Here is a 13,229-nt window from a genome sequence, read left to right as displayed (position 1 = left end):
CAATATAAGAGAAGCATTAGGTCCTCTTGTGCTTAAAATCCCCCATCGAAATTTTGAAAAGTTGGCAAGTATGCCTACTACTGTAGGCATGGATAAAAAACACAAAAAATGTACCTAAAATAACAGTGGAAACACAGTTTTTCAAAACATCTTATGGTTTGTTAGAACAATTGGATTTATTCAATACATGTCTCAATTAAGGTCTTCGATACAGTACTGGTCAGGGCTTCCAAAATTTTTTTGAGCCAGCCGGACATTTCATATCTTATCCCGATTTTTTATCCCTTTAGACTTAGTAAATTAGGCAACTATGATAATCAGTTGGCCATCATATATGATATAACCAATGATTGACATTAATACGATATTAAACTTTACTTTGATATAAATTCGATGTTCTGATGTAAAGTGTTAAATTGAAAGTGCAGCATTCGAAGTGTGCAACATCAGCGTACTAATTCTGCTTTAGACTCTTTATTTGTGCAAAATAACGCTGTCAAAAGCTTTACTTTCGGTTTTTAAATCACATTTTCCTAATGCCGGATGTTGACTTGATAATGGTAAATCACGGATCAGAGACGGATACGTAATATCCGTGTAAGTTTACGATTGAGTTAAGTAGCCTTTTCAAGTTATTTCTTCAAGAAAATACTCGAAATGAACGTTAGATAAAGGTATCAATGATAATTTTAGCATTATTGAAGAATTAGGATGCATAATTAAATTTCCCACCAGCGGACAATAGACACATGCGCACACATGTACTAGTTCAAACAACGTGGTTCTGACGATTACTAGTTTAAAACCTTTTCAAATTTTTCATCAAATCATATTTATTAACGTATTTCTTATAATTTCAATCTTTTAGACTAAATTAATTAGATGCAACCCGCTGAAATGTAAGAAAATAACTTTGAATACCCTTTAGAGTACCCCAGTATTTTAACACAATGTACAGTGTTTTTTAAATATAATAATGAATATCATACAAATTCGAATTCATTTATAAATATTCTTATTTGAAGAATTATTTTAAAATCTGAGGATACTTTTTTAAAACTGAATGCTCATTTACAATAATATCTACAAAGCGTAATTAAATAGGATGTTGTTCCATACACGCTTACATGTTTGACCTCGTTTACCTGATCACCTTTATCACCTGTTTATGTTCATTGTTATGCATCATCAATTCTATTGATTAAGACAAGCTAAGGTCTCTCATCAAAGGTAATGACCTGTAATCAGTGAATGATTTATGGCTTCAATATTACTTAATATTGAAGAGATAATTGTTTGACAGCTTGTTGTTTTTTAAATAAAAGAACAAATGTTTTTTTCTACTTTTTATTGATGTACCAAGCCGTGCATTTGTGTACCCAGATGATTAGACTAACTGAGACACTTCAAAGTATGAAATATGCTGCATCTGTTTAATTAAACCCAAATATGACCGAAATATCTTTGTGAAATAAATTGCCATGATTGCCACAGTTATAAACTATAATGCCCAAACGGACATTTTTACTGATCGATAGTTGGTAAAAAAAGTGAAATGACTGTTTTATGAAAATGCCTTGAATAACAAAAGAGGCAAACATATGATATTTGACCGTTTGAGGCTGAGAGCAGCCAGACTTTTTATATAAATTTTGGTCAAGTCCGGAATATATGAACGTACTGGTGTTAAAATAGAAATTTTTGAGAGAAAAAAATGTCAGAAATCTGTTCTAGGCACATCAAATTTGAGAAATTTACCTTAACTAAATAAAAGATTTGTCCAAGAACTTACCTGAAACTTCTCCAAACAGATCCCAACAGTGGGAAAACAGGAACATCTTTAGGTTTGTTAAATGCCCAATAGTAAGAAGCAAATGCTCCTGCTAGTGACATCTGGCCTAGGGCTATACAGAAGTTCACCAACCAAAACAGCATGAACAAGTTGTAGATCTGTGAGTAGAATACAAAACTGTAAAGAGAAAAGTTAGAAATGTTTTGATGTTTTCAATATACAACATAGATAATTCATGTTTTAACAAATTTGTTTAAAAGTAGTCATTACTATTCCACTTCATTTCAATTATCAAGAGCTTTCTAAAAGAATAATTTAATTTTAGATGTAACGCGTTTTCTGATTGGCTGGCGTTGTTTTGCTTATCAGCTCATAGACATAATTTTGTCATGTGACCGTGACGTCATCAACGTTTTTCCATGGTTTACTCCGGTTTAAAATGGAATTAAGAATTAAATTATAAGAAATTACTGTAATATTTTTTCTGTCTATTCGAAATAACATAAAAAATGTGGTGCACACTTTAAAATAACCTGCTACGCGGGTTATTCAGTGAGCACCACATTTTAGATGTTATTTCTTCATAGACAGAAAAAATATAACAGTCAGTCCTTAAATGTTAAAATTAGAACTGCTATTAAAGGTGACTTTTCCTTTGATTTTACCTTAATTCAACATGAGCAATTCTAGCAATATAAGTGTCCATTTTTTATAAACCTTCTTGTCAGATTTAAACAGAATTTAAAACTTGCTAGAAAACTGGTATAAAACATGAATGGTTTATGGTGTAAGAAGGAGTATTTCTAGGAATCAGTCACTGTGTGAATCATGATATAAATCCTGCGATGCAAATAATTAGTTTAGTCACTAGATAATAAAAATCTGCATCATAGGCACATGGTGTACTTGTCTGACAAAGTTTAGTCATAAAACTCCTGGCCTTGCGGTCATAAAACTTTCGAGCACAATTATCAAACTCAGACTCAGAAATCAACCAATCAAAATACTGGATTTGGTGTATCGAGCACAAATTTTGTACTCCGAGTACCGAGTAAAGTTTTGATTTTGACAGAGGGCCTAGATTATCAAATTAAAGAATATTCAAAATTAAAAGATACGTGGCTTTAATTAGTTGTGAGTTGATCATATTTCATGGGACTAACTATATCAGTCATTGCTCACCACACTATGCAAAGTGAGCAATATACACCTTATCACTATTTGTTCGTCATTACTGAACATCACAAAAGTTCCCATAAAATTTCTACGTCACAATAGAAAATGTCTGATGCCATAAAAGAATAAAATGTTCCGCTGGGCGCAGCTTGATACGACCGCAGAAGGCAAACCCTGAACAGTTGGGGCAAGTATGGACACAACATTCAAGCTTGATACAGCACTGAATTTGGATTGTGATTAAATATTTGACACAGCATAGGTTTCTGACACAGAATGAATGTGGTCTAACCACTTAAATTTTTTTAATTTACCTATTCAAACCATATCATTATTATTTGCTTTTATATATAAATCAGAAATAACCAATTTAAAATGGAAAATTTTAAAGAAAAAAAAGGAAAAAAAAATCCCCCCTCAAATTTTTTGAACCCCCTTATGATTCATCACCTCTAAACTCAATCCCAGCCTTCCCTTTGTGGTACAATGTATGGTGCCTTGCAGTACAATTTCAGAGAGATCCGTACACTTGAACACAAGTTATTGTCTGGAAACTAGAAAAATACTTGTTTTTTTGCCCCTTTTTGGCCCCAAATTCCTAAACGTTTAGGGCAATTACCCCCAAACTCAAACCCAGCTTTCCCTTTGTAATATAGAACCTTGTTGTACAATTTCATAAAGATCCATACACTTACACACAAGTTATTGTCCTAAAACTAGAAAAATGCTTGTTTTTTGCCCCCTTATTCCTAAAAATTGAGGCAATTACCCCCAAAATCAATCCCAGCCTTCCCTTTGTGGTGTTGTACCTTGCAGTACAATTTCAGAGAGATCCATACACTTGAACACAAGTTATTGTCTGGAAACTAGAAAAATGCTTATTTTTGGCCCCCTTTTGGCCCCAAATTCCTACACATTTTGGGCAATTACCCCCAAACTCAATTCCAGCTTTCCCTTTGTGATATGGAACCTTGTAGTACAATTTCAGAAAGATCCATACACTTACACACAAGTTATTGTCATGAAACTAGAAAAATGCTTGTTTTTTGCCCCTTTTTTGGCCCCTAATTCTTAAAATTTTGAGGCAATTACCCCCAAAATCAATCCCAGCATTCCCATTGTGATATGGAACCTTGTGGTACAATGTCAGAGAGATCCATACACTAGCACCCAAATTATGTCTGGAAGTTACAAAAATGCTTATTTTTGGCCCCTAATTTCTTAACTGTTGGTACCATAACCCCCAAAATCAATCCCAACCTTCCTTTTGTGGTATTGAACCTTGTGGTAAAATTTCATAGAGATCCATTCACTTAAACTAAAGTTAGAGTGCGAAAACCAATGTGTCTTCGGACGACGACGACGCCAACGTCATACCAATATACGACCACAAAAATTTTTTTGCGGTCGTATAAAAATGATTGTTGTATGAAATCAATAGTTCACAAATTCTCAGGTCAAGTGTCGCAGATTCCCAAATAGCGATAAAAAGGTGTGAAAAAGAAGATTAAGACACCCTAGATTTTCAGTAAAGTATCCAAATTCATCCTTGTGTTTTTTATGATGTCTCTTGGTCTCTGATAAAATTGCAAGTCAAGTGCTTGTTTTTTCAATCATAATGTTAACAGTTCGTGAAACTAAATGACATCTACAGACAGGAAAGCATTGTTTTATGGTTAATTGCCAACAGGTACTTAATTGAAGTGATTTGTCATTCAAATCATCACTCACTCCACTAATAAAATACAAATAAGATAACTTTGACTAGTCTTAAGTACTAGGACATCACAAACTTGGATAATTGGAAAAATTTATGCCTACAAATATTTCTTATACAATAGAGGGGAGGTAATTCTAACATTTTATTCTCTGCTTGAATTTTATTTTAAATTGTTCTTAACTATGTCAAATTTTACATTTGATTTCCGGTTATGATGAAAATGCCTCGAAAAAGCCAGACTTAACTTCTTTAAATTAAAGCCTTTTCTCTTTAATAACAAGTCTATACACATTACTGAACAGAACAATAGTCAAAACTGTTATTTGTTGACTTTGTTTCTAGAGGTTGCAACCTATTATTGCAATTACAGATTTTATTTACAAATTTTAAATAAAGAGATATGGAATAAATATTTAGAAACATCCTACAACTTTACAGTTAATGTGATCTTTTTGCACTCTTGTTGAATTTTGGTATTTCTAATAGAGTAATTTTGATGTTTTCATCTAAGGTTATAAATAAACAAAATATGACCCCCAGTACAAAAGAGTTGATTATCTTTCCTAGTAAGAATTCAAGTATCATGCCTGGCAGATCTGAAACTGCTTACATGGTACAATTCAAAATTGTTATGCAAGACCAAATTCTCAAATTCTTATAAGGGGTTTATGAGGACTTGCAGATACAAAATGGTTTTCCCAAAATAAGACAATGGCATTATTAGCTAGTGCAATGATTTGTTAGGGAAACCCCTAAGATTAAAATTTACACAACTCACTGTTCTTCCTGGTTCTTCAAAAACTGACACACATCACTTCTGCTTTCATTTACCTGTAGTTATAAAATAAATTCCATTTAAAATGATTCAAAAATAAATTTCTAGAGGAAAAGATGCAAAAATTTAATTTCAACAAGGAAAATCATGCCCTTTTTTAAATATCTAAATAAATAAGTCCATTTATATTATTATTGTACTAAGTCAAGGTCAAAACTAAATATCTTGTAGAAAACTAACAAAAAAGTATTAATCTAATGAATTTGAATATATGCTGAAGGAGACAAGCACAAATGTTTATCACCATTTTAAAGCCAAGTGATAACATTTTACAAAGAAGTATAAGAAACTAATTTTTTGGATTAATATTCGTACCTCAGTATCACACAGCCTAGGGTCTAATACTTACTGATGGGTCTTTACAACCAAGATCACCTAAGTACTTTGAAGATGCTTTTTGAATTTTTAAGTAATCCCATGTATGATTATCAAACTGATATTCTGTCTTGTTGTTGAATTCAAATGTCTGATTTCTTCCAGTGCTGGCTAAAAAGCTGTATACTATTAAGGAAGAACAAATGTTTTATGCAAATCAATAGTAATTAATCAATGCTTTATGCATATCAAGGGTGATTAATCATCATTATGCATATTAAGGGTGATTAATCATCATTATGCATATCAAAGGTGATTAATCTATGTTTTATGCATATCAATGGTGATTAATCATCATTATGCATATTAAGGGTGATTAATCATCATTATGCATATCAAGGGTGATTAATCAATGATGTATGCTTATCAAAGGTGATTAATCATCATTATGCATATCAAGGGTGATTAATCATCATAAGTGCACACAATGAAAATTATGTCTAGCCTGCTGTACCGTTTATGATTGAATTTTATGCTGGAAGTCTTTGTAAGCAAAGTAAAACACAACCAAAAAATTATCAATGATCTATGAAAATTATATCAAGGTCAGATGAACTGTCAGACAAATATGTACACCTTACAATCATTCAATACACCAAATATAATGGCCCTATTCATAAAATTCCAGATGTATGGCTTTTTGGCTTTATGGCATTTTTATTATAAATTCAATATAACAAACATCTAATAGTGAAGCAGAAATTTTTTTTTATGACAGAGGGATGCTATTTTCATGTCAGATTAATTCTGAAGAACTTCCTTCATAGAAGACAGAATAGACATTAGTCATCCACTGGGCTTTAATAGTATTCTATTTAGCATGGGTTTTGCTCATTGTTGAAGTTGTAGGACAAACTGTAATTTTTCACATCTTGGTAACCAGAAAAGGATACACAGCTACAGTTATCCAAAAACCAATCACTGCTATTTCTAAGATGAATGGGAAGAAAGGGAAAATCAGTGTAAACATCATACTACCAACAGCTCTGAAAAATAGGAAAATCAGTGTAAACATCATACTACCAACAGCTCTGAAAAATTGGAAAATCAGTGTAAATATCTTACTTCCAACAGCTCTGAAAAATAGGAAAATCAGTGTACACATCTTACTACTTACTCCCCAAAGCTCTGAAAAATCAGTGTAAATATCTTACTTCCCAAAGCTCTGAAAAATAGGAAAATCAATGTAAACATCATACTACCAACAGCTCTGAAAAATAGGAAAATCAGTGTAAATATCTTACTACCCACAGCTCTGAAAAATAGGAAAATCGGTGTAAACATCATACTACCAACAGCTCTGAAAAATAGGAAAATCAGTGAAAATATCTTACTACCAACAGCTCTGAAAAATAGGAAAATCAGTGTAAACATCATACTACCAGCCCTGAAAAATAGGAAAATCAGTGTAAACATCATACTACCAACAGCTCTGAAAAAATAGGAAAATCTGTGTAAACGTCTTACTTTCCACACCTCTCAAAAATAGGAAAATCAGTGTAAACATCTTACTCCCCAAAGCTCTGAAAAATAGGAAAATCAGTGTAAATATCTTACTTCCCAAAGCTCTGAAAAATAGGAAAATCAGTGTAAACATCATACTACCAACAGCTCTTAAATTAGAAAATCAGTGTAAACATCTTACTACCAAAAGCTCTGAAAAATAGGAAAATCAGTGTAAACATCATACTACCAACAGCTCTGAAAAATAGGAAAATCAGTGTAAACATATTTCTTCCCACAGATTTGAAAGATAGGAAAATCAGTGTAAACGTCTTACTTTCCACACCTCTGAAAAATAGGAAAATCAGTGTAAACATCTTACTCCCCAAAGCTCTGAAAAATAGGAAAATCAGTGTAAATATCTTACTTCCCAAAGCTCTGAAAAATAGGAAAATCAGTGTAAACATCATACTACCAACAGCTCTGAAAAAATAGGAAAATCTGTGTAAACGTCTTACTTTCCTCACCTCTCAAAAATAGGAAAATCAGTGTAAACATCTTACTCCCCAAAGCTCTGAAAAATAGGAAAATCAGTGTAAATATCTTACTTCCCAAAGCTCTGAAAAATAGGAAAATCAGTGTAAACATCATACTACCAACAGCTCTGAAAAATAAGAAAATCAGTGTAAATATCTTACTACCAACAGCTCTGAAAAATAGGAAAATCAGTGTAAACATCATACTACCAACAGCTCTGAAAAATAGGAAAATCAGTGTAAACATATTTCTTCCCACAGATCTGAAAGATAGGAAAATCAGTGTAAACGTCTTACTTTCAACACCTCTGAAAAATAGGAAAATCAGTGTAAACATCTTACTCCCCAAAGCTCTGAAAAATAGGAAAATAAGTGTAAATATCTTACTTCCCAAAGCTCTGAAAAATAGGAAAATCAGTGTAAACATCATACTACCAACAGCTCTGAAAAATAAGAAAATCAGTGTAAACATCATACTACCAACAGCTCTGAAAAATAGGAAAATCAGTGTAAACATATGTCTTCCCACAGATCTGAAAAATAGGAAAATCAGTGTAAACGTCTTACTTTCCACACCTCTGAAAAATAGGAAAATCAGTGTAAACATCATACTACGAACAGCTCTGAAAAATAAGAAAATCGGTGTAAACATCATACTACCAACAGCTCTGAAAAATAGGAAAATCAGTGTAAACATATTTCTTCCCACAGATCTGAAAGATAGGAAAATCAGTGTAAACGTCTTAATTTCCACACCTCTGAAAAATAGGAAAATCAGTGTAAACATCTTACTCCCCAAAGCTCTGAAAAATAGGAAAATCAGTGTAAATATCTTACTTCCCAAAGCTCTGAAAAATAGGAAAATCAGTGTAAACATCATACTACCAACAGCTCTGAAAAATAAGAAAATCAGTGTAAACATCATACTACCAACAGCTCTGAAAAATAGGAAAATCAGTGTAAACATATGTCTTCCCACAGATCTGAAAAATAGGAAAATCAGTGTAAACATCATACTACCAACAGCTCTGAAAAATAGGAAAATCAGTGTTAATATCATACTACATGTACCTACAGCTCTTATTACTAAAAGCTCAAAGAAGTATGAATTGCTTATCTCGAAATAACTATGCCATATTGATATTAACACAACTAGTGGTTCCAATTGGCCAAGTAGTTTCAGAAGAGAAGATTTTTGTAAAATTTAACAACAGATGTCAAGTGATGAGAATAGCTCACATGGCACTTTCAGGACAAAATTTTTTTTTTTTTAAATCTCAATAAATTTTTAGATCTTGTATTGATGATCATCTATGCTGAATATCTATAACCGTTTTCAAAAAAAAAAAAAAAATGAAAAATTTTGTTAAAAATAGTAATTTAAGGACAACAATTCCTATAAAAGGAGTTGTGAAATTATTATAATCAAATTGGCATTGTAGATCTTCTTCTTGCTGATCATTTTTGCTGTTTAAACTGCTTCTGTCTATATCTATTATAGTTTTGAAGATCATAGACAAAAAACTTAAATTTGTCAAAAATATTCTTGTAAGGGCAGTAACTCCTATAAGGATTCGTCGAATAATTTTGGTACAAATAGATATTGGAAATATTTTGACATTCTAAACATTTTTGCCCTGTCAGATTTTCTGTATTTATCATGGTTTTTAAGATCAATATTAGACAATTATCTGCAAGTTTTTCTTATGTTCTATTTTTAGCCATGGTTGCCATGTTTGTTAATGGAGCTAAACAAAATTAACATACTTTAATCTAGATACCCTAATGATCAATAATGTGAAGTTTCATTTACGTTGATTCTGCTGTTTCAGAGAAGATCTTTGAAAAAGTTAACAAAAGACTTCATAACCTGATAATGACCTTGGACAGATGAGCTAATTAAGGGAAAATTATTGTAAACAAGAAGTTGCATTCATTGTATTCACCATCCCCGGGCAATGGTAAAGCAAAGTATCAGAAAACAGGAAATATGTGACAGACAGAACTAGAAGGCACTTTACATGTTACAAGTTATTACTATCAAGCTGCATGAAGTCTTCCTGTTAAGCATTACTAGGGAAATTTGAGACAAATATATAGAATTCATTCAACATATTGAAAAATTCAAAGAATCAGTAAACAGGAAGTAGGTGACAGACAGATCTAAAACTCTATCACAGTTATGACTCATCACTGTCAAGCTAATTAAAAAATATGAAGTCATTCAGTGTTGCGTGAACAGGTAAATTTCTGCTGTCAGACAACAAATTAACTTTGGTTGTAATGAGAGCGTATTAAAGTAGGGTTTGTTTTGATAGTAATTATTCATCATGTCACTTACATGACCTGAAATATGTGGCTGTTTAAGGCAAAATGTCTGGTCAAAACAATCGCATAAACTTCAATTTTTTTTTCTAGGCTCAGCACAACAAGTCAAAAATTAAATTTACGAGTCAAGACTGGACAATACAACCGTTTTGGAAGCTCTAAATCATACCACATGTCCTTATTTTCATACTGGTGGTTTCAGAGAAAATGATGAAAATGAAGTTTAACTAATAATGGTTGGATAGACAGACAACAGATGCAAAATGATGACAATAGCTCACATGCTATGGATGGGCCATGTTTGCTAAAAATGGACACAGAAGGAAAGAAATATATGCATGTATGAACAAGTGAAACAATAAATGCCCCTTCCACAATATAACTCACCTGCTACCCTCTTTGATTAGAGCTATTGCTATTTTGATTCTCTCACACAGGATAAGTAATACCAGTAATACAATGGCTAATATTATAGCTGCAATTATACCTGCAATGATAAAATAAAATAATTTGTTTAAAATTCTGAAGGACATGCATGCATTGTTGTTTGTAGATGAAATTAACATAATAAGTTAGATTCATCCTCATTATGGAACAATAAAATCAGGTCTGTAAGCATAATTTTCTGGTCAGGAATCTGATGTTCAGTAGTTGTCGTTTGTTGATGTGGTTCATAAGTGTTTCTCGTTTCTCGTTTTTTATATATATTAGACCGTTGGTTTTCCCGTTTGAATGGTTTTACACTAGTAATTTTTGGGGCCCTTTATAGCTTGCTGTTTGGTTTGAGCCTAGGCTGCGTGTTGAAGACCGTACTTTGACCTATAATGGTTTACTTTTATAAATTTTGACTTGGATGGAGAGTTGTCTCATTGGCACTCATACCACATCTTCTTATATCTATTTACAACATAATTCTGTCATGTGTACCCAATTTTCTTACAACTGGTAATTTCGATTTATATAATGTCAACAGTATTCTAAAAAGTTTATTCTTTACTTGCAAATCATATTGATATTAGTGTTTTTATCACCATTTGTAAACACTGTATCCATATTACAACTAGCAATAATTTTTTTAACATTAAAGAAACCTTAGTGAGCACGCTCACATACCCCAAGTCCCCACATTGTCATTGGAGAAATAAAATAAGTGTAAGAAAAAAAAAATGAATCATAATTTCCTGTCAATATGCACATCTACATAGTATGTCCTTATTATCTACAAAGTTTCATGAAATTCTGTTGTGTGGTTTGAGAGGAGTTGCGATGACAAACTGTTGCAGAAGTACATTGAAGCAAATAAGTTCAAAGGGGCGTAACTCCTAGAAAAAACTAGAGGCTCTAAAGAGCCTGTGTCGCTCACCTTGGTATATGTGCATATTAAACAAAGGACACAGATGGATTCATGACAAAATTGTGTTTTGGTGATGGTGATGTGTTTGTAGATCTTACTTTACTGAACATTCTTTCTGCTTACAATTATCTCTATCTATAATGAACTTGGCCCAGTAGTTACAGTGGAAAATATTTTGTAAAAGATTACAAAAATTTATGAAAAATTGTAAAAAATTGACTATAAAGGGCAATAACTCCTTAAGGGGTCAACTGACCATTTTGGTCAAGTTGACTTAATTGTAGAACTTACTTTGCTGAACATTATTGCTGTTTACAGTTTATCTCTATCTATAATAATATTCAAGATAATAACCAAAAACGGCACAATTTCCTTAAAATTACCAATTCAGGGGCAGCAACCCAACAACAGGTTGTCAGATTCATCGGAAAATTTCAGGGCAGATAGATCTTGACCTGATAAACAATTTTTCCCATGTCAGATTTGCTCTAAATGCTTTGGTTTCAGAGATATAAGCCAAAATCTACATTTTACCCCTATGTTCTATTTTTAGCCATGGCGGCCATCTTGGTTGGTTGGCCGGGTCACCGGACACATCTTTTAAAATAGATACCCCAATGATGATTGTGGCCAAGTAGTTTCAGAGGAGAAGATTTTTGTAAAAGTTAACGACGACATACGACGGACGCCAAGTGATAGGAAAAGCTCACTTGGCCCTTTGGGCCAGGTGAGCTAAAAATTGAATCGTTATTTCCTGTCGATATGCACATCTACATAGTATGTCCTTATTATCTAAAAAGGTTTCATGAAATTCTGTTGTGTGGTTTCAGAGGAGTTGCGATGACAAACTGTTGCAGTAGTGCTTTGAAGCAAATAAGTTCAAAGGGGCGTAACTCCTAGAAAAAAAAAATGAATCGTTATTTCCTGCCGATATGCACAACTACATAGTATGTCCTTATTAACTGAAAAGGTTTCATGAAATTCTGTTGTGTGGTTTCAGAGGAGTTGCGATGACAAACTGTTGCAGCAGTATATTGAAGCAAATAAGTTCAAAGGGGCGTGCGCAACTCCTAGAAAAAAAATTGAATCGTAATTTCCTGTCGATATGCACATCTACATAGTATGTCCTTATTATCTACAAAGTTTCATGAAATTCTGTGGTGTGGTTTCAGAGGAGTTGCGATGACAAACTGTTGCAGCAGTATATTGAAGCAAATAAGTTCAAAGGGGCGTGCGCAACTCCTAGAAAAAAAATTGAATCGTAATTTCCTGTCGATATGCACATCTACATAGTATGTCCTTATTATCTACAAAGTTTCATGAAATTCTGTGGTGTGGTTTCAGAGGAGTTGCGATGAAAAACTGTTGCAGTAGTGCTTTGAAGCAAATAAGTTCAAAGGGGCGTAACTCCTAGAAAAAAAAAATGAATCGTTATTTCCTGCCAAATGCACAACTACATAGTATGTCCTTATTAACTGAAAAGGTTTCATGAAATTCTGTTGTGTGGTTTTAGAGGAGTTGTGATGACAAGAAACGGGACTGACGGACTGAAGGACAGACGGATGAACAGACGGACTGACGGATGGACAGACAGAGGTAAAACAGTATACCCCCACTTTTTTAAAGCGGGGGTATAATAACATTTGTTTATGTCAAACTGAAATGATGCT

At 32.9% G+C, this 13,229-nt stretch overlaps 1 protein-coding gene across 2 annotated transcripts in view; it reads right to left on the bottom strand.

The window, feature by feature from the left end:
* The window catches only part of LOC127729962 (choline transporter-like protein 2), a 111,059-nt gene that overhangs the window by 35,212 nt on the left and 62,618 nt on the right, over positions 1 to 13,229 (bottom strand). For both annotated transcript variants that reach the window (XM_052237962.1, XM_052237961.1), the window contains exons 12-16: positions 10,593 to 10,692; positions 6,792 to 6,884; positions 5,873 to 6,017; positions 5,467 to 5,519; positions 1,793 to 1,969 (exon numbers count right to left, since the gene is read on the bottom strand). In XM_052237962.1, coding sequence (XP_052093922.1) covers positions 1,793 to 1,969; positions 5,467 to 5,519; positions 5,873 to 6,017; positions 6,792 to 6,884; positions 10,593 to 10,692 — 568 coding nt within the window. The remainder of the gene's footprint in view (positions 1 to 1,792; positions 1,970 to 5,466; positions 5,520 to 5,872; positions 6,018 to 6,791; positions 6,885 to 10,592; positions 10,693 to 13,229) is intronic.

The sequence above is a fragment of the Mytilus californianus genome, unplaced genomic scaffold (genome assembly GCF_021869535.1).
Source record: "Mytilus californianus isolate M0D057914Y unplaced genomic scaffold, xbMytCali1.0.p SCAF_2, whole genome shotgun sequence".
NCBI lineage: Eukaryota > Metazoa > Mollusca > Bivalvia > Mytilida > Mytilidae > Mytilus > Mytilus californianus.
This window is presented reverse-complemented; position numbering and strand designations above follow the sequence as displayed.